General features: G+C 30.2%; 1 protein-coding gene across 1 annotated transcript in view; it reads right to left on the minus strand.

Moving 5' to 3' along the window:
* Positions 1-882: 882 nt before the first annotated feature.
* Positions 883-22,101, minus strand: part of LOC134833478 (cell adhesion molecule Dscam1) — a 38,901-nt gene continuing 17,682 nt past the window's right edge. The window contains exons 6-23 of the mRNA XM_063847796.1: positions 21,938-22,099; positions 17,040-17,189; positions 16,225-16,678; positions 15,869-15,996; positions 11,060-11,365; positions 8,933-9,064; positions 8,155-8,859; positions 7,800-8,093; positions 6,666-7,508; positions 6,440-6,601; positions 4,678-4,824; positions 3,597-4,610; positions 3,400-3,529; positions 2,924-3,342; positions 2,637-2,864; positions 2,338-2,551; positions 1,545-1,754; positions 883-1,046 (exon numbers count right to left, since the gene is read on the minus strand). Coding sequence (XP_063703866.1) covers positions 995-1,046; positions 1,545-1,754; positions 2,338-2,551; positions 2,637-2,864; positions 2,924-3,342; positions 3,400-3,529; positions 3,597-4,610; positions 4,678-4,824; positions 6,440-6,601; positions 6,666-7,508; positions 7,800-8,093; positions 8,155-8,859; positions 8,933-9,064; positions 11,060-11,365; positions 15,869-15,996; positions 16,225-16,678; positions 17,040-17,189; positions 21,938-22,099 — 5,750 coding nt within the window. The 3' untranslated portion in view covers positions 883-994. The remainder of the gene's footprint in view (positions 1,047-1,544; positions 1,755-2,337; positions 2,552-2,636; positions 2,865-2,923; positions 3,343-3,399; positions 3,530-3,596; positions 4,611-4,677; positions 4,825-6,439; positions 6,602-6,665; positions 7,509-7,799; positions 8,094-8,154; positions 8,860-8,932; positions 9,065-11,059; positions 11,366-15,868; positions 15,997-16,224; positions 16,679-17,039; positions 17,190-21,937; positions 22,100-22,101) is intronic.

Here is a 22,101-nt window from a genome sequence, read left to right on the forward strand (position 1 = left end):
TTTCTAACAACATTAATAAATATAGTTTTTCATCATCGTCGTTTAATAATACTTTTAGTTTATTAGTTTGAAAAGTTTTATATTTACTTTACAAGTAGGTATTATATTTAATTTACGTTTTAGTATAAATTCTGTTATTATTATCGTGTTAAATTTTGTTTTTTTTTTCATGTGAATTTTAAATATATGATTTTTTTTCGTGTGTTTTTGGCAGTAAATTTTTTATGGGGACTTCAATTAAATTTATAAATATCTTCAACATAATTTTTTTATTATTTTGATTTTAAGTGCAAAATATTAATATATAATTGATAAGACACTTTTGAAGAATTTTATAAATAAATTTATAAATAATTCGTATAGAAAAAGTTCATTTTTCATATAAAAATTTAATGTTTAACTATTATAGAAGATTTATTCTCGTGAAGTTTGAATATCACAATTAGAGTAAAAATTCAAAATAAATGCAAATATATATGTCAAAAATTTTTCGATTACTTTTTAAATATTAATGAATGTTTAAAACTCACTTTTTAAGAATTTTAAGTAAATATTGATGTTAAAATTTGTTTAATTTATTTGCTAATTCAGACTTTTTCTTCAAACAAACAAAACTCGTAGAAAAACCTTTCAACATGTTGTGATAAACAATTTACAATAAAACGTTTTTATATGCGTAATACGATTGAAAAATGATACAGAACAACACGCAAGAAAAGTAATACACGAGAAAAGCTCCTTAAATGGTGTGACAGTCAGTGTTATATATATTGACAGTCGTGTCGTATAAGGAAAAAAATGGAATCCAATAAATAAAATTGGATTTATGCTAAACATGTCAACAGTTTCTCGCACTTTTTTGTATGTGTTGTCTGACATTTAATAACATCGTTCTTGGTTACTATTGGAAGAAAAAAAAATCAAAAATTAAGATCTATAATAAATGTTACAAAAGATGAAACCAACGAAAAAAGTTGTATATTTTCTACTTTTTTCATACATGAATGGTGTACTCTTGCCTTTCCTGTTCCTTCTTTTCCTGATACCTGTCAAGCAAAGACAAAAAGAAAAAAAAAACAAATTAAGCCAGATTGATTAATGATTTTGCAATGAGTTCTAACTTTGGATAACAAGAAGTTTTTTTGTTGTCAGTTGATGGATTGCTGATTTTTCGACTTTTCTAAACCCCATGTCGACAATAAAATGATTCATTGTAAAAGTTAATGATAAAGTTAGCTCATTACAGTTCGTTTTTCTCTCGCTCGAGTGTCTAGACAAAAATATTAGAGAATTTAACACCCTTTCATTTCCGTTTCGTGTCGCGCCCTGTTTACATCGCAAAATTGTTTCGCTCGTTTTGGGTAAAAATTCAGGTTTTAGCAACTCATTGTTTGTTAAAAGCGGAAATTACTTCCATACTTTAGCCGAAAAACATTAGCAGGGAGGACAGCTAATTTATTATGATAACATGTTTAGAGCCGTAAATACAAACAATAAATTACAAATTGAAAAACAGAGTTAAATGGCGTGTAAAAAGGGGATACCTTGCAAGTAGTGAGGTCAATTCCGAATCTCCTGTTTTGAGCCCGTTTTGCTGTAACTGTTGTAATTGTTGTTGTTGTTCCATCACACGTTGCACTTCCAAATCTAGCGCACGATCACGATCACATTCCGCTTCACTAAATTCCCGAGAATCCGTAAAACCGCTCGGAGGCCGAAAACGAATCCCTGATTCAGGAATTGCCTCACCGTTGCTGAAAGAAAAAAAAAAAAAATAAACAAAAAAAATTATTTTCGTAATTTTTTTGAGATAGTAGTTTCATGATGATGATAATGAGGTCGTAAAACGTGCATGCACAAAAATAAAAGTTGTACAAACATGAGCTAAATGTCGTTAAGAGAATCATTAATTAAAAGAGGGATAAGTTGTTACACATGCAATGGTCGTTCATTTGGACCTCAAAGAGAAAAGCACTTTCGACATGGAGCGTATCTTCTAATTTTATTTTCGCACAGCAATTTGGAACAATGTTCAACTAGTTGTGCACGAAAAAGTTTTTAATAGGTCATTTATGTGTGCTGACCAAGGAGAGGATTTATGTTTGTGGTTTGAAATCCGAAGAAAGGTAAGAAATTGTGGGAAAATGTACACTTTTGAGTGAATTACGTTGCGTGTTATCCGACAATATTAATGAATTGTAAATAAAATTGAGGTTTTTCGGGCGTTTTGTAACTCGAGAAAAGATTTTTCAAGAGAATTTCTGAAAATGTGCGACAAAAAACTTAAAATTAAGCTAAGGTTTTCTAATTTTTTTAGGATATAGGTACCTGAACTACCTGTTGTTACTTGTTGGTTGTCGTAACAAATCCATAGATTGACTTTCGCGTGGATTTGGAGTAACAACTTCGCCTCGTGTCGCAGATACCAATTGTCTTGATGAGCGTGCGCGCATTTCAGCAGCTGCTATGTGTCGAGGAGTATTCAGTCGACGATCTCGTACAGGAGATTGATCGTTATTTGATTCGGTACTTGAATCTGGACGAAAGATTTCTTCAAAAAAAAAAAAAAAAAAAAAAAATTTTTTTTTTAATTTTCAAATTTTTCATTAAATTTTTTTTAAATTTTAATATCTTACCTCGCGAAGATTTAACAGGAACTCTATAGGTGGGAGCATTTGAAAAGTCTGTAGTAGGACTCTGACTCGTATCTGATTCAGATCCATTATTTTCCTTCTGACTAATGCGAGAGCGATTTCCGCTTCGACGATCTATCAGTCGAGGATCAGAATTTCCTCCATCTCGAGAACTGCGATGTCTCGAATTTCCCGCTACTACAGTCATTGATTTGCTTAACGTTGACTCATCTGATGAAAATTTCATTTTTTTTCAAGAAATTTTCAAATTTATGAAAAAAATTTCTTACCATCTGTGTTATAATATCGTTGTTTGTGCCAACTTGATTTCCCTTTGACGTGCCCAAAACCCGAATTTGGAAGGATTGGATAGGCAGTTGCGTTCAAATCTAATTCTTCGGGATGCCCAAAGGTTTTGAATTGTAAAGTATAGTCGAGTGTTGAAGTATTTACGCCTCTCGTTGGAGTTTTTGCATGTTGAGGAACTCCAGCAGGCGTTCTACCTCCTGTTACGCTAAAAGTTGCATACGGAGAAATTTCGTACATTTCTGAATCCGTATCTTTGTCACGATGTTTGACAGGAGATGCTGTATAAACTTGTTGATTTCGAATGTCATGATCATCTTTCATGTCATGCGGAACAGCACGAGTTTCGTATCCTTCGCCAATTGGAGAACATAATAATCCGCGATGACGAAGGATTAATGCGCTAAAAAGTTTTTTTCTTTTGTGAGATAAATTCTTTAAATTTTTGTTCAAAACTTACATTAAAAGAAGAGCAATGATCAAAGCAAGTCCTACAATGATCGAAGAAAGCCAACTTTCTGTTTCAGACATTACAATAACGTCAGGAGATGTATCTTGTTCAGATGGAAATATCGGAGCTGCTATCAATTCTTTAATTTTTCATAAAAAAAATAATAAATTTCATTTTTGAACTTTTTGAAATTTTTCAATTCTTACCTCCTGTAATAGTTCTTGTTGCAAAATTATATTGAGCAGTTGTTTTTCCCGCATCATTTGTTGCTGATATTTTAAGTTGATACCATGACGCAGGCAGAAAATCACAAAATACTAAATTTTCAGAGCCATTTTCCGTTCCCGATGTATCTGACGAAACAACAATCCATCGTTGTTCGCCAAGAGCTCGATGTTCAATGGAAAAATGAGAAATAACGCATCCGCCATCATTCCATGTCGAAAGTTGAAGACTCAAACATGTAGCGTTCGATGTAATAAAATCCTTTTCTTCAGGTGCATGAGGAGATTTTCCTTTTGTCCAAACAACAACTTCATCGCTCATTGGACCATCGCCAACTTTATTGTGTGCCGACATTTTTATGACATATTGCGTTCCGCATTTCAATCCGCTGATCGTATAACCCGTTTGATCGGGCGTTACTTCGTACTTTGCTAAACTTTCGCCAACAATTTGCACGGAAATTGTATATCCCAAAATTGTCGCTCCTCCATCATCAGGTTTATCCCATCGAATTCGAATGCTATCTGAAGACGTATATTGAACAGAAACTTTTGGAGCATTTGGACTTTTCATTGCAATTACTGTATACGTAATTTCATCTTCGCCAAAGAGATTTTTCGCATTACAACTAAAATTACCCGATAACGAAGTATCTAAACTGTGAATCTTCAAACTATCTTCGCTCGTTACTTCGTAATGAGGACTAAATGTAACGGGACGATCACGCGTAAACCATCGAGTTCGCGGCGTTGGATTTCCAACTGCCATACACTCCAAAATTACAACAGCTCCAACTGCTTTTTTGATGGTTTGAGAAAATGAGGCAATTTTAGCGGGAGCTTTTGAATTTGTCGGTTGTGAAACAACGGGCGTTGGTTCGCCTTCTCCAATTGCTGTTGATGCAGAGACCCAATATTCGTATTTTTGATTCTCAAGCAATCCGCGAGATTCAAAAGTTACAGGATAACCAAATTCATCAACGCGCATTGTATGACCTTTTTGTTAAAATTTGAAATTTTTCAAAAAAAAAAAATCATAAGATTTTTTTAATATTTGACTTACTTTTTGCTTGTCCTTTTCGCCCAAATTCCTTGCTGTATATCGTATAATGTGTTAAAACTCCATTTTTGTGAATCGGAGGAACCCATGATACGAGAATTGAATCTCCTGTTAAAGCAGCAGCTTTTATTGCAGCAGGAGGATCAGGAACTGTTAAATAAATGCAATTTAATTTTTTTTGTTTTTGTTTATGTTTTAAAAAAGAAAAAAAATTTTGACATAAAATTTTTATCCATTCGGAGCAAGATTTGGCAAAAATTGCTTTGACACAGTTTTTGACATAGTTTTTCTCTTGATTTAGTTTTCAAAACAAAACTGTGTCAAAGAAAAAAAAATTTTTTCAGTTTCAATTTTTTTGCAGTTTTGAGTTATAAAATGATTAAAAATGATAAATTAGAGCCCTCTGATAAATTTTTATCCATTCGGAGCAAGATTTGGCAAAAATTGCTTTGACACAGTTTTTGACATAGTTTTTGACACAGTTTTGTTCTTGATTTAGTTTTCAAATCAAAACTGTGTCAAAGAAAAAAAATTTTTTCAGTTTAAATTTTTTTTGCAGTTTTGAGTTATAAAATGATTAAAAATGATAAATTAGAGCCCTCTGATAAATTTTTATCCATTCGGAGCAAGATTTGGCAAAAATTGCTTTGACACAGTTTTTGACATAGTTTTTGACACAGTTTTGTTCTTGATTTAGTTTTCAAATCAAAACTGTGTCAAAGAAAAAAAATTTTTTCAGTTTAAATTTTTTTGCAGTTTTGAGTTATAAAATGATTAAAAATGATAAATTAGAGCCCTCTGATAAATTTTTATCCATTCGGAGCAAGATTTGGCAAAAATTGCTTTGACACAGTTTTTGACATAGTTTTTGACACAGTTTTGTTCTTGATTTAGTTTTCAAATCAAAACTGTGTCAAAGAAAAAAAATTTTTTCAGTTTAAATTTTTTTGCAGTTTTGAGTTGCATAATGATTAAAAATGACAAATTAGAGCCCTCTGATAAATTTTTATCCATTTGGAGCAAGATTTGACAAAAATTGCTTTGACACAGTTTTTGACATAGTTTTTGACACAGTTTTGTTCTTGATTTAGTTTTCAAATCAAAACTGTGTCAAAGAAAAAAAATTTTTTCAGTTTAAATTTTTTTGCAGTTTTGAGTTGCATAATGATTAAAAATGACAAATTAGAGCCCTCTGATAAATTTTTATCCATTCGGAGCAAGATTTGGCAAAAATTGCTTTGACACAGTTTTTGACATAGTTTTTGACACAGTTTTGTTCTTGATTTAGTTTTCAAATCAAAACTGTGTCAAAGAAAAAACTTTTTTTCAGTTTCAATTTTTTTGCAGTTTTGAGTTATAAAATGATTAAAAATGATAAATTAGAGCCCTCTGATAAATTTTTATCCATTCGGAGCAAGATTTGGCAAAAATTGCTTTGACACAGTTTTTGACATAGTTTTTCTCTTGATTTAGTTTTCAAAACAAAACTGTGTCAAAGAAATTTTTTTTTTCAGTTTCAATTTTTTTGCAGTTTTAAGTTATAAAATGATTAAAAATGATAAATTAGAGCCCTCTGATAAATTTTTATCCATTCGGAGCAAGATTTGGCAAAAATTGCTTTGACACAGTTTTTGACATAGTTTTTCTCTTGATTTAGTTTTTAAAACAAAACTGTGTCAAAGAAATTTTTTTTTCAGTTTCAATTTTTTTGCAGTTTTAAGTTGCATAACAGTGCAATAACATAACATATCAGTGTTAAACTTACGATCTTCCTCTGTAGAACAATAGACAGCTGAACTCGACACTCCATCGCCCGATGATGTATAAGCTAATACTTTTATCGAATAATTTGTTGCTTTTAACAAAGTATGAAGATAAGTTTCGAGATTTGGTGTTCTTTTGATCTCACTTGGAGAAGCAAATTCAACTGAAAAATGATACAAAAAATAAAATTTTTCAAAACTATTTTACAAATTTCTCAAAAAACTTACTTTCTTTAACCAATGGTCGATAAATTATTTTGTATCCTTGAATTATTCCGCTGTGAAATTGAGCGGGAGGTTCTTGCCATGATATTTTGATACTCTGCGAAGATAAACTTGTGCAATTTACATTCAAAGGACTTGCTTCGGGAACTCCTTCGAGTGTTGTCCCAATAACTATAGGACTCCATGGACCCGGAGAAACGCTATTAAATGTTCTAACTTTCACAGAATATCTCGTGTACTTCCGAAGATTCGTAATAATCGCTTTTGTTGTTGCCCATCCATGTACTGTAATGCTTCGTGTTATGGATTTGTTCAAATTATTCGCGAAATTTATCGTTTGTTTGTCTTCCGTGCAATTAACCGTAAATCCAAGCAATTCTCCATTCCATGAACTTCGTTGAGGAACTTGCCACGTTACAATTAATTCGCCAACATTTCCGGCATGAACTTGAACATTGAACGGCGGATCTGTGGGAGCTTCTTCTTGCGTTTTAATGACAATTGGATCCGTATATTGACTTTTTGCGATATCATTGATTGCTAACATTCGAAGCAAATAAGTTGTTGCAGGATGTAATCCTCCGACAATTGCTTGTTCACGCGCTTGCCCATCGGGACCAATTGTGTTGCTGATAACAGCAGCTGAGAGATTCACGGTATTCGGATTGCGCCATTCGTCGTTGAAATTCGGAAGAGTATTGCGATCGTAAAGAGTTTTGTGAGGTTGAAATTGAACGACGTACGTGAGAACGGGAGAATTTCCATCGAATGGGCGTTTCCATGAGATTTTTACAGAACGACTTGCTACTTCGACAACTTCAATATCGGAAGGAGTTTCAGGACGTTCTGTGAAAAAATTTAAGAATAAGAAAAATGTTCAATTTCGACTTTTTTTTTTGTTTCTGAGTTGAAGAATTTTTCGCATATGAAAAAAATTTTAAAAATAAGATTTTTTGAAATTTTTTTTGTATTTTTTTTTAAATTTTTCAAATTATTTTTTAAAATTTAATTTTTTTTTGTAATTTTTTTTTTAATTTAAAAAATTTTTTTTTTAAATTTTGAAATTTTTTTAAAAATTTTTTAAAATATTTTTTGAATTTTTTTTAATTCTTTTTTAAATTTTTGAAACTTTCTTACCTTGAACTGCCAAATAGATCAATTGTTCACTTTTTCCATACGGATTTTCTGCAATACATCGATATTTGCCGGAATCTTGTCGATCTGTTCTTGAAATCGTTAATTGAGATGTTACTCCGTCATCTGTTTTCATTTCTGCGATATTAATACGATAAATATTGATATCGATTCGATGATCATTATGAGACCAATAGATATTGAGAGGTTCATCGCCCATCGCTTGGCATGTTAACGTCGCAGGATCATTTCTTCTTGTTGAAACATTTTTATGAGTGTACTCAAAACGAGCAGGTTCTAAATCGAAAAAATGTTTTATTTGGTCAATCGATAAAAAAAAAGATGAAAATTAACATACCATTAACATGAACATGAATTGTCTTTTTCAAACCTGTACCGATATCATTATTGGCTTGACACATGTAATAACCTTCGTCAGCTGATGTCGCAAAGTTGACAGTTAAAGTGCTGTTTCGCAAAGCGATCGGTTGAAAGTCCTTTGACATCTTTCCTTGTCCTCGGTGCCATGTGATGATAGGCGTTGGATATCCCGTCGCTTCACAATGGATCGCAATTTGGTTTCCAAGCATTATTGACGTATCTTGTGGTTCAAAAGACCATTGCGGGGGAACTTTTACAAGTAATTCTGCCGTATAATTAACTTTTGCTGCGGAATTTGTCGCAAAACACGTATATTTGCCGCTGTGACGTGATGTTATATCCTTAAAAATGAGTTGCGAGAAAAATTCGTCTTTTTTCTCGATAATTTGCAAACTCAACGGTATCGGAGCTTCATCTTTGTACCAACTAAAATAAATTGGCATATCCCCTGATGACACAGAACACGAAACTTGCGCTCTTCCGCCTTCTTGTAAATTTTTGGGAAACGAAAACTCTTCAATAACAGGCGGGCTATTGACAATTATCTGTAAATCTCGTCGAGCTTCTTCGCCTGTGCGAGATCTCACAATACACGTATGCAATCCATTGTCGTGTGTTGCATCGACTTTTATAATTTTCAGGTAACCGCCTTGTTGAACACTCGATACGTAATAATGGGAGTCTTTAAACGAACGAAAAACATGTTTTTTTTTGCTGACAAAATTTAATTAAAAGATGTCATTCTTGTTACTTACTCGTTATTATTTCCTGTCCCGCACGCTCCCATCGAATCGACTCAATAGGATATCCCGAAAAGGGACAATGAATAATTAAATCACTTTCGGCGACGGCTTTTGTTGGACCTATTGCTCGAACATATGGCGGACCTATGGAAAAATGTATAAATTGAAAACGTCAACAATAAAGAAAAAGGGAATATATAAATTTTAATGACACAAAAAAAAAAGATAAATTAATTAGGTCATTCACTTTTCTCTCGATATTTAATTATATTTGCGTATCAAAAAAAAAACTTAAAATTTATGTTCTGGACATTCCTATATGAGGCGTTGCGTGTCAGGTAGAACCGTTTTATTTATCAACTATTTTAATTAACGTTTATAAAATTGAGCAAATATAAAATAAATTGTTATTAATTTAATCAGCAATAATATTTGCTTACTATTCGTATACTATTTGGAATAAATGCACGGAACGCTGATCATCGCACTATCAAAATATTGCAAAATTTATTCGATTTCCCTCTTCTGCTACTTTGCTTATCTATCCAATATTTTTGGTTCAATATTTCAATTTTTTTTTTTTTTTAAATTTCACATTTTTTTGATCTTTTGTCATATGAATGTTTTTGTTCACGAAAATACTTAATTATCCGCAATTCTCGAAAAATCTTTTTTAATTATCTCTTCTTTGTATGAAATAATAATAATTGGAGTTTTAATGCAAATTAATAAGCTTACATAAATGAAATTACGCAAAAAAGGGAACAAAAAAAAATGCAGTAATCTTCGCCAATATAAATGAAAACAATTGCTTTTTATGATATTGATAACACAACGGTTAACAGCAAAGCCTCAAGCCTAATCCGGTTCATTGGATGCAAAAATTGCATTTTTTTAATATCGAGTAACGTTCATCAAACGAAACAACAACAACCAACAAAATCAATTTAATTCTGATTACTATAGAAACTCAAACCCGAATTTGACCAGAGGCCTCGTGCATAACGCAGTAACGATGATGCGCTATTTCAATATTAGTCCCCAGTTAGCAGCGCTAATAATAAACTGCCGATAAATGCATATTGCATTCGAAATAGTATACATTAGTAGCTCCAAAAGTGTGTTGCAATTAAAAATTAAACAGCAAGTCGATAAAAAAAAATTTTGCAATCCGAGTGTTTTAATTTATTTTCACGTGAAACGGATGCGAAGCTCGCGGATGTGTATATGTATTTTTCGGTTTTAATTTTGAACGTTTATGCACAAAAGAATGCCGAGCAAGAAGAAAACATTACAGGAATCGTTTTAGGCTGATTCAAATGAAAATCAAAAATAAAGTTCGATGCCCCATTTAAAAAAGCAAAATAAAAAAAAATTATAAATTTCATCAAAAATTACATTTTGATGTTTATTTTCATAATTTTTCAAGAAATTTTAAAAAAAAATAATTTTCAAAAAAAAAAATTTTTTTAATTTTTAAAAATTTTCAAAAATAATTTTTTTTTTTAATTTTCAATTTTTTTTAACTTTTGTTTTGAAAATCATAATAAAATTATTGAATTTATTTTTCAAAATTTTTTGACACTTATTTTTTTTATGAATTTTGTTTTTATTTTTATATGAAGTATTTGAAATATATTTTAAAATAGCATATCTCTTAAAAAAATCTTTAAAAAAAATTTTGTTCCCTCATTTTATTAAAAAAAAAAAATTGGACTTTATTTTAGATTTTCATTTGAAGCGGCTTTTGGTGCATTTACAAAAATCTCTTGTTTTCCGGGAATTTTCATTGAGCAGTGCAGAGGCGATTGTGTTCATGAATAATATTGATTTTTAATTTCGTTTATGCATCCAACCTATATACATGTGTGTGTGTGTGTTTTTGTAACCTAAATAAAAAGTGAAGTCCGTTTTTCGTGCAAAAAATTCCTCGAACCAATTTAAGTTTCACTGCTACAATTTTTTTTTTTGCACTGACGTGAATTTTTGCCCCAAATAACGAACGAATTCGTCACACAATTTCACAAAAAAAAGCATTTTCAATTTGCATTTTAATTTTAATGATGCATGTTTGCCTTTTTACGACGAAAAAATCCGGAGACAGAAAAAAAAGGGAAAATATTGATCTGTTCAATTTACCGTAAACATTTAGTCTCGCTGCATGTTCTACGTAACCGATTGAATTAGATGCTGTGCATTTGTAAAGCCCGCCATCATCACTTCTGACATGTGAAATATTCAAATGCGAAATTACGTCGCCCGACGCATCAACATATTGTCCGATGGCGTAACGATGTGTTGTCGATATATCCAAAATGGGTTGCGAATCGAGAAGCCATGTGAATTGGGGCGGCGGAGATCCTGTAGCGGAGCATTTCAGCGAAATATGAGGACCTGAACGTACATTTTGCTCGATGAAAGTGTAGATGAGCTCGGGAATTGTATCTGAAAAAAAAAACAAAAAATTGACTCCATTAAATTTTTTTCTGTGTGTTGTTGATGACAGAGTTGTAAATTGTGTCATCATTATCTACGACGATGCCATGCTTGTGTTTGTTCAAAAAATGACTGCACACCGGACTGACATAAAATAATGGAAAATAATGAGATTTTCGCGCAGACAATGCATTCGTACAAAACTTTAACTCCTATCCCGAAAATAGTAACAACTTTGAGCTTATGTTGTGCGAGGAGATAAAACAATGCAGGCGTAAAATAACTGAATGTCATCCCGATTTTGTTCTCGTCGTCTCACCTTTTGTGTGCGACATACTTTTTTTTTGTCGTCTGGATTCACGGTTCATAATAACTGCCTCAGGACGAGATATTTATGGTTGAACGTGATAATAGAGAACTTCAAATTATTCATAAATGTAAAATATTACGAGTGTCAGGTACTTTGCATGAAAGTCTTCTTTTGAATTTTTTTTCTTTTCTTTTTGAAACGCTGTATGTGACAAAGTTTCGTAAGAGGCTTATGTCACACGAAAAATGCCTTCAAGAAAAGTTCTTTTAACTAAACTCAAAAATTGATGCCAAAATTTTCAAAACCTTTTTTTATAAAATTTATATTGATTTTGCCTTACAAAAGTTGAAACTAAGCACTTGTGGCAAAAACTATGCGTTTTCGAGCATATGCTTCATGGAGAAAAGTGATTCTTATGACTTAAGGAATGTTTAGCGCGAAAATTGTTGCTTTTAAAAGAATAAAAAAATATTAAATAATATAAAAAAAAAAAATTAAGAAATATAAAAAAAAATTAAAAAATATTAAAAAAATTAAAAAAAAAATTTAAGAAATATAAAAAAAAAAATTAAAAAATATTAAAAAAATAATAAAAAAAGAAATTTTCAACTTTTATGAAAATTTAATTTTTTATTATTTTTTAAATTTTTTTTTTATTTTTTAAATATTTTTTTTCGATTTTTCATCAAAAGATTTTTTTGTGTGCGCAAGAACTTAATGAAGCAACTGACGTCGTTCACTTCCGAGAAAAAGCCATTAAAATTGTGAGCTAATTTATAATCGGTAGTGCAGTATTTTCACTGCAGCGCAATCTTGGCTAAAAGTTGATGTTGTGTTAACCGTTTCGATAAAAATATCTGCAATTAATTACAACGATTGAATCTTTTCTCTCATTCTTTTAAAAAGTTTTCGTTTCTTTGTCTTCGTTTCTGCCATAAGTTTCTTGTCTGTTTTTCCGTTTCGCACACAAAATCGAAGTAAGATCAATTTAATCGACCAGAACAAGCTGAAAAACTGATAAATTAAGGGTTTCTTCGTTCACTGTTGTTGTTGTTATAAGTTGAAAAATGTGCTTTTGTTCGGTTTTTGTTGTTTTGTTGCTGCTTTTCTTGATATTAACGCCATATAGTTTTTATGGAGAGGTAAACTTTTTAGTTTTTCTTTCGCTTTTATTGGAACAATTGGTCAAGAAGTATCTTCAGACGACGTAAAATGAGAAAGAAAGAGGCAATCATGCAGCAAAGTTTCTTTCCAAGATACATTGTAACTACGACACAGACAGAGATTTCTCTTTTCCTCACATAATTTAACACGATTTTCGAATTAAAATCCTTTTATACAGAGATTGGTTGCTCATGTGATATTTTTCCAATTTTTCACTACAACTGCGAAGACGTGCTTGAGTATAAAATGCGGTCGATTAATAAAAAAAATGTAGAGAAAAATAATAATTTCCTATCCACATATATTTCTTCAAAGAAACGGAAAAGTGTTTCTTATGGGCATTATGACGATGATACGGCAAATAATAAAAACAATCATTTATATTGCAGGGATTTAAAAGCAACAACTCTCTCGATATACACTCGAAATATCATGTCATTTATCATTTTTATGTTTTTCCGTTTGTTCTGCCGACTCTTTTATTCCGCATTTATTCAATTCACACATTTTTGATCACTTTTCCCGTCGTTTTGTCTCCTTTATTGTTCATAAATATTTGAGTTTTGCGTGATTGACAAAAACACGTTCATTCAAAAAGTCTCCAAAACCGCACATTACCTGAAAATTGCAAAAATACGAGTTAAAGATACCGTCGGTCTATTTCGGATGAAATATTAGGTCACTTCCTGTGTGTCTACAAATAATTTATTTCACGAGTTTCATTTCACTCCCATAGAACGATGACGACGCACGGTGTTAAATTTTCATCGTCACTCATATCAATAACACAATTCCCGATGATGTGATGTCGCTAACGGGCAGCAATTGTTGTTTGCAAAAAAAAAACTTTTTTTTATCGATACTCGACTTTTTCGTGTGAAATACGAGAGAATGATAAGTGTAGATGACATTGGAAACTCGTTTTGTTCTCTCTGTGAAACCTAAAAAAAAGTTTATGAAATCATGAAAGTTAATGCAGTTTGTGAAAGTTTTATTGTGACAGGTCATTGATTTGATACTAATGAAATTGAGTTTAACAATAACTTGCAACAAGTTCTTTTCGTATTTCATTTTAATGTTACACGAACGAATGAATTTCTGCATTTTCAAATCCTCTGCTGTTATTCAAAATTTATTACATTTTCATATGGGCAAAAAAATTCTAACAATACAAAAAATGCACCCATTTTAATTATTTTTTATATCACTAAAATCCCGTTTAATTATTATTTGCACATTTTTTCGCAAACAAACTCGCTAAAAAAAAAGGTTCAGACACAGATTTTGCATTCGTTCGAGAGAGAAAAACAGAAAATATTGCTAAACAAGGACGATTCTCTGCTCGTTGATGCTACTTATCTGATCCTACATGAATATTATTAGTTTTTATTATTTGCCATGTATGCAAATGTGTGTTCATTGCTCATGTTTAGCAAGTTGTTTTTATTTTCACTCCCTTTTTTTGTGCCATGAAGCATTAGAAAACTGCAGTAGTTGAGAGGGAACAATTGTTTCTCGTGCAAAAAAAAATCAAGAAACAACAACGCTAAATTTGCAATAACTAAATGCCACTTCTATTATTATTATTGTTTTGTTATTGCTATTCACGGAAAAAAAAATAAAAAGCGTACTTTTTCCTCTGTGTTATTATTCATCCCTCTTGTTTTTTTTTTTCTGTATTCATATGCACTTCTCTCTCTGAATATGAAAATCCATTCTGTGGGAGTCATTGTTCTGCCATTGAAACTCATGAATTTTACAATATGTTCTACAATTTTTTTTTTTGCATTTTCTCTTATGTTTGCAATTCTCACTCTTTATCCGAGAGTGTAGTCTCTGCTTTTCATTTGGTTTAGTACTTTTTGATTTTTTAACATGTTACGGGAAAAAATTTCGTTTTTCTTCGGGATTTGGAAGAAAATGCGCTCAATTTAGACAATTTTTTAACAAAAGAAAGGCATTTCCGCTTTTTTTGTTTTTTTAGAGTGTGTTGTCGTAATCTGTGCCATGCATTAGTCCTGTTCCATGATAAAGTCGGAGTTTTTAACAAAGACGTGTTTGTTATGAATAATAAATGCATGAATTACACAAAATATTATCACAACATTAATTGTGGGGGATGTTGTTTTGCCGTGTGGATATCTTGTTTGTGCAAAGAATGAGTAATTATCGTGCAGAAAAATCTGTAAAGTGTTGAATTGCTTGTGACTTTCAGATATAATGAGTATTTGTTTTTAAATAAACACCTTGCTTTGCTTTCGTATCTTTTACATTGAGAGGCGAATGAAATTTTCTTCGTTCTATTTAAAAAATAGATTGAATTAGCAAGAAAATTTAAATTGTAGTATATGTTTGAATTTTCTTTCCGGAAGTTAAAATTAAGAAAATTTGAATTTGAAAAATTCAAAAAAATTTAAATTCTGAACTGATACATCAAAAATTTTGAAAAAAATATTTTGAAATTTTTTTTTTGTATATTTTCATATTTTTCAATTTTCAAGCTTTCAACCATCAAAAAGGCATTAGATTTTTTTTTATTTTTTTACGTATTTTTTACGGATTTTTTTACGTATTTTTTTTTAATATTCATATTTATAAATTTTTCAATATGAAAATCATGAAAAATCAAAAATTTCACTCGTCAGTTGTAACTTTCGTTTCGGATGTCAAAATTAAGCAAATGAAGGCTTAAGTTAACGTTGAGGGTCTTAATGCTCTAAAAATCAAAAAATTTGTTTTTGAAAATCGCATCAAAAACAAAGTAGTATTTGAAACATTTACAACAAATATCACAACAGCATTGCAAACAAGACGACCATTAGATGTCAAATTAAACTGTCTACGAAGGCTTTGAACAAACAGACATTTCATTTATCATTCCTCCTCTCTTTTGCCTGCGTTTGAGAAACGTTTGTTTGAAGAGACAGGCGTTAAAATTTGCTTCGAGGAAGTTTTTCACCAAGTTTTGACACTCATCGTTATTTATGATGTCTACAAAAAAGCAAAAAATTAGAAGAAATCGATAAATTAGTACTTACCGCCGAGTTTTAATTCAGCTCCTGCTTGTGCGCTTAGTTTAACGTTGTTTACTAAACATTGATACAATCCGCGATCTTCTTTTCCAATGTGATTTACTGCTAAAGAATTTGGCGCCAATAAAACATGTCTATTAAAAAAATAAAAGAAAAATATTAAAAAAAGTATTCAATGAAGTTTTCAACTTTGTTACAATTTTATATGAATATTTAGGTATATAAAATTTAAAAAAAAATTAAATTAAAATTTTATAAAAATTTTATAAAAATTAAATTAAATTTTTTTTTAAAATTTTATACAAATTAAATAATTTTTTAAAAATTCAATTAAAAAATTTTTTAACACAAAAAAATCATACTTTTGATCATTTTGTCGCAAATCCGTTATTAATTTTCCATTGTGATACCATTCGATTTTCGAAACAGTTTGATCCGTAATCGAACAATTAAAAACTACATTCCCTCCATAATTCACAATTTGAACTTGAGGATTGATATGAACGGATAAATAGTTGTTCACAGTCAAGCGTATTTCCAACTTTTGTTCCCCATACTGATTGGAAGCTTTGCAAATCCATCTTCCAGCATCACGATCATCGACACTCCGAATAAAGAGAATCGTTTGTGCGGGAATTATGCGTTGCGACGATGGCAGAGGATAAAGAGCACCTGAATCTGATACACGAAACCACGTGAAAACAGGAAGAGGGTTTCCTTGAATGTTGCAAGGCAGATGAACGTCATTCGAGTTATCCATGTTGAGTTCAATTACGGATTTTTGACTCGTTTGAGGTGCCATGTTCGTTGATACTTCTGCAAAAAATACGGAAGAAAGGAGAAAAATTTAATGTTGAGAAGAAAAAGTTGACAATATTGAGCTGTCACAAATGTGATTAGTATTGATTTTTTATTATTATTCGGCTCGTGTTAGTTTCGTGCAAAAATAAATCCCCATCAGAGCAAATCAGAGAGTACATAGAAACTACCAAATGAAATAAAAATAGCAGTAAAGTAGAAACATGTCCAAATCAAAATAATATTTATTTTCTACTCTAACCGAAAACGTGTACAACCGAGGGATTTCATCTCACACACAAACTAAAAGACAAATAACGATGCAAGAGAAAAAAAGGGCAAAAAATAAAACTTTCAAGAATCAAGCTTTTTATCTTACCTTTAATCGACAATAAAATCGAGTCGCTGGATTTACGCTCGCCCGTGAGTGAATTTATGGTCAAACAGGAAAAACGTTTCAATCCATCTTCGGCACGTACACTTCTAATGTACAGATCTCCATTTCCGGTTGTAACAATGTAACGTCCTCCTGTTTAGCAAAAAAAGACAAAAAAAAAGTTTTATTTTAGTGCGAAATCATCCTGAACAACTTAACTCGTAAATAAAATGGAAAAATAATGGCATCCAAAGAGAAATTGCGAAAAGAGATGGACATTTGACAGACAAACATGCAAAAAGTATTTCCGCTCACACATTTTCGCAAATGCCCGAAAAACGTATATTTTCTATTTTAGGCCGTTGCAAATTTTTTTTTTTATATTTTTGTCCCAAACGAGGGCAAAATAAAAAAAATATTTTTGAAATACTTTTCCATACAAAATGAAAAAATAAAAAAAAAAATAAAAATTTCACTAAAAATTAATTTTTTTGTCAGTTTTCATAATTTTTCAAGCAACTTTTAATAAAAGTTTTAAATTTTGAAAAAAAGTTTTTGTGACAAAAAGTTCAAAAAAAAAATTTGGAGCGACCTTATGTGAAATTCTATACGCAAACTCGGAGCTTTTTTTTCAGAGACTTCATTGACGACGTCGAATGAACCGGATTATCGTTCAAATACATGCGAATCGGGTGTGTATTTAATTAATGAATGCCGAGATCGGGGGATTTCAATGGCTAACAGCATGTTTTAGTGAAACGCAAATGAACGACAACACATGTGTGACATTCATTTGTGATACAGTTGCGAGCAGCGAGGCACAGGATGTTATAAGTCTACATACAATTTCCTGTTTTGCATTTAAAATTATTCATGATAACTTGTAATCTCTGATTAAATACATGTTTCGTATCATGTACATTGTCTATTTATTTGAAGGAAATAATAATTGATGTGCGTAGTCATCCACAGATGAAAAAGAAACGTGCAAGGCGTCTCCATGAAAAAATATCGATGAAAATTTACAATTGAATGCGTCATTTTGATTTTCAGGTCAAAAAGTAACCATTTCTTGTCATGTGTGGCTCGTTTGATGTTATCTTTATCAAATTTAATCAATGACTTTCTAATTAATTGAATTGAATATTATGCCTGGATGCACTTTTGCACAAACAAAGGCAACAATTATCTCGTGTGTACATTACTGCGAAAGCTATATTTATCACACTGCAACAAAAAAAAAATTTTTAACGAAAATTTTAATTTTTTTCTTTTAAAAAATCAATTAAAACGAGAAATTTCTCAACCAAAAACATGAATTTTACCAAAATAATAAGAAATTATTCATCAAATTGAGAATTTTTGTTCCTCCGTGTTGCTCAGATTAATGAATGTAACCATATTCGCAATAAACAAATATATTGGCTTACCCTACATTCCATTTTCCTTTCGTCTCTCTATCTCTTATTGCCAATTATTTTAATATTGATTCCATGAAAAGCCTCAATGCAAATATAAATAAATGGAAAATGTAAAGAGAATGCTCTTCACATATATTTTGTTTTTTTTTTTTAACGAAATTCATCATTAAAAAAATAAAAAAAAATCTTTAAACTTTGTAAAATCGGACAGAAAACCGAAAAAAAAACTGATGCGTTTTAGCCATCAAAGTTTTCATAAAAATAAATGTGATGAACGATGATATAAAAAAAAACTCGTTTTTTAGGCTTATGAGTTTTTTTCAGAAGTTTTTTTTCATTATCATTATATTTTGAAAACATCAGCGAGTAAACGAAGGATATGAATAACTGACAGAATATGAAAAACTTGCTGGATATTTTTTTTTAATAATTTGATGGATTTTTGTTTTTCTTTTTCGTGATTTTGCAAAACAGATGCAATTTTTGTTTTTAACAGAATTTTTGTTTGCAAAAGGAACATAAAATATTGAGCATAAGGCCGTTCCAAATTTTTTTTTTCGATGTTTTTGACCCAAACGTTTTTTTTTCAAAATGGGACAAAATAAAAAAAAAAGTTTTAAATTACTTTTTAATACAAAATGAAAAAATTTAAACAACTTTTGATCATTAATGAATATTTTAGTTGTTTTTTATGGTATCTACATTGAGATTTAATGATTTTAAATTGATCTTATAATACTTTAAGTTAAAAATTTAAACAAAAAAAATTTCATAAAAATAACTTTAAAAAAAATTTGAAAAATAATTTTTTTGAAAATATTTTTAGAAAAGAAATTCATGTTAAATTTCCTTTTTCAATACAAAGATTCTTGAAAATTGAAAATATTTTGAAAATTTTTAAAAAAATATGGAAAAAGTTCAAAAAATTATCAATTTTAATGAAATTTTTAACTTTTTTTTTATTTTGTCCCTTTGGTTTTTGAACTTTTGAAATGAGGCAAAAAATATAGAAAAAATTTTGCAACGGCCTAACATACAATTTTAATGTAAATTTATCGATTTTTATCAATTTCATCCTTTTATACGATAAACTTTTTGATTTTTTTTTTCATTATAAAAAGTAAAATTTTATTACAACCTATCTTCATGTCGAAATATTATCTAATCAACTTTCTGTACTTCATATCTCGTATTTTGTACAATATTTTGATGAATAACCAAGTTCTCTTGCACATGTTATTCGAACAGAGAATTAGGAATTATTGAAAGGAATGATCGCCTCGGGCGTTACAAGACCATTGCATTTATTGTGTTTTGCATGCACGGAGAACATTACGGATATTTGAATAAAATTTTCTTTGTTTTACTTCAAATAATATTGATAGTTACACAAAAGAGCGCATAGCTTGTTTACTGCTTCGAACATGAAAATTTTAATTTATTTACAAAGTAGAAGTTTTTGGGAGTCAATTGTTCGCAACACAAAAGGAACAAACTCAGCAGTAAATTAAAAAAAAAGGATCAAAGAAATTGCTACAAATTTCAATTAGACTAAAAAGAGATAAAACTACACAAATTTCATGTTTATTTTAATTTAAAATTTATCTTTTAATTATATTTACATCTAGATTCTCGATTAAATTCTCGTCTCTCGTCACACATGCAACATATCAAATAATATTATTTTGGCAGGATTTACCTCGAAGGCATATGGAATAAAAATTATTATGTGATCATTATCCATAAATGTCATGTCACGTTAAATGCCAAAGCGACATGAACAAACAGTGTCAGGGCAAAGTTGCGAAAATCCAACAAGTAATTGATTTATTATCTTTCTTATTATCATTATTACCGAGATTTGAATATGTTTGTTTGTATAATACAAAAAAAAAGAGTCTTTTCGAGAAAACTCTTGTCTAAACGTGTTAACGTAAATGTGCGAAAAAAAAATCACGGAAGAGAATATCAATTTTCATTTTCTTGCATAAATATTTTCAGACAACAGTGGCTTATTGAGGATTATCAACTTTCTCGCGTTTTTCATCTTCTATCTCCGGTACCTAAAAAATACTTTGCACGTTATAAATTTCGCTAAATCTTGTTTAAAAGTGAATTCGTGACTGATGTCTCTTTATTTAGTGTCATGAATTACCGTTTTATGTCATTTAACAAACAAAAAAAGGATTACCGTAATGTAGATAATGCTAAGAGAAAAAAAATATAAAAACTGAAACAAAACGAAAAAATATAAATAAATTTAAAAAAGGTTAATTTTGAAGTAAAACAAACACAACTTCTCTTAAATTTTGATATTTTTTTTAAACAATTTTTTTTTAACTACCTAAAATGATAATTTTTAAATAAAATATATAAATTTTTGTATTTTTTTTAATTTAAATTTTTTAGTTAAATGACAATTTTAAAATAATATAAGAAAAAAATAAAATATTAATTAAAATTTCAAAATTTTCAAAAAAAAAATTCAATAATAAAAATTTGAAACAAAAAATATAAAAAAAATGATTTTTAAATTCTCTTAGAATTATCTACATTACGGTAATGACACTTTTTACATTTTTTTTTATTTTAAATAAATATTCATCGATTTTAGTAGAGAAAATTAATTTAAAAGACAAAAATACGCAAATTGGATTTTTGGTTCTTCCATTTCCTACCATTTCCATTTAAATTTAATCATTATTATTTATCATTTGTACAAAAATTCACTAATCGATAGTTCGAGAGACGTACGTAGAGATAAAGCTTTTGAATTACAACGCAAAAATACGTCAAGAGCGTGTGTGTACATTAACATGCAAACCACATATTCCAATTTCCTGATTTTCATTTCACATAATTTACATTTTAGTTTCTTCTGTCTCGATATATGATTTTATCTGTCTCGAGCTGCTTCTGACTACGAGTGTGTTTGTTACAAAACAATCTACAAATATTTGCAGGTATACGTTCCTCCGCTGCTGCGAGAGTGTGTGTTAGAATTTCTCACAAATAAATTAAATTGACGCTTTTTGTTATTGATTGCATTTAATTTTGAAAGAGACGCCTATCGAATATGTGTAGATGGAATGTGTCGAACGTTCCTTTTCCTAATTTCTCTTCACTATAAAATATGCGTCGTCGATTTACCATAGACAGAGGAGAGACAAAGAGCCTGTATACATAATTCAATTTGTGATTTGTGGTAGAACAGAGAGGAGACAAAAAGCATGCAGTGATGGTCTCTCGGGGTAAAATTGTGAAATTTTCCTAATTTTAAGTTTTTGTGTCATGTCACTGCTCATACGACGACGACGTGTTTGTTTGCTTGCTCATCATTATTTTATGATTAATATTACAAAATATTGGATGTCATAGCTTGACAATAAATTAAACTTTATCAAAATTCAATGTTGTAGATAACATAATAATTTCTCGAACGACATGTCAAGTAATAAAACATGCAAAAAAAAAACTTACCAATGTCCAATCGTTCGGGTAAAAATATCTCATCGCCTCGATACCATGCAGAAACACGTACAAAATCTTGCACGTTGGACGGTATTGCACATCGCAAATAAATTGCATTACCTAAGTAGGCTTCTCGTGTTTCAACTTTTATCTCGTAGTTTTGACGAACCACT

This window comes from Culicoides brevitarsis, chromosome 3, assembly GCF_036172545.1.
Source record: "Culicoides brevitarsis isolate CSIRO-B50_1 chromosome 3, AGI_CSIRO_Cbre_v1, whole genome shotgun sequence".
Lineage (NCBI taxonomy): Eukaryota > Metazoa > Arthropoda > Insecta > Diptera > Ceratopogonidae > Culicoides > Culicoides brevitarsis.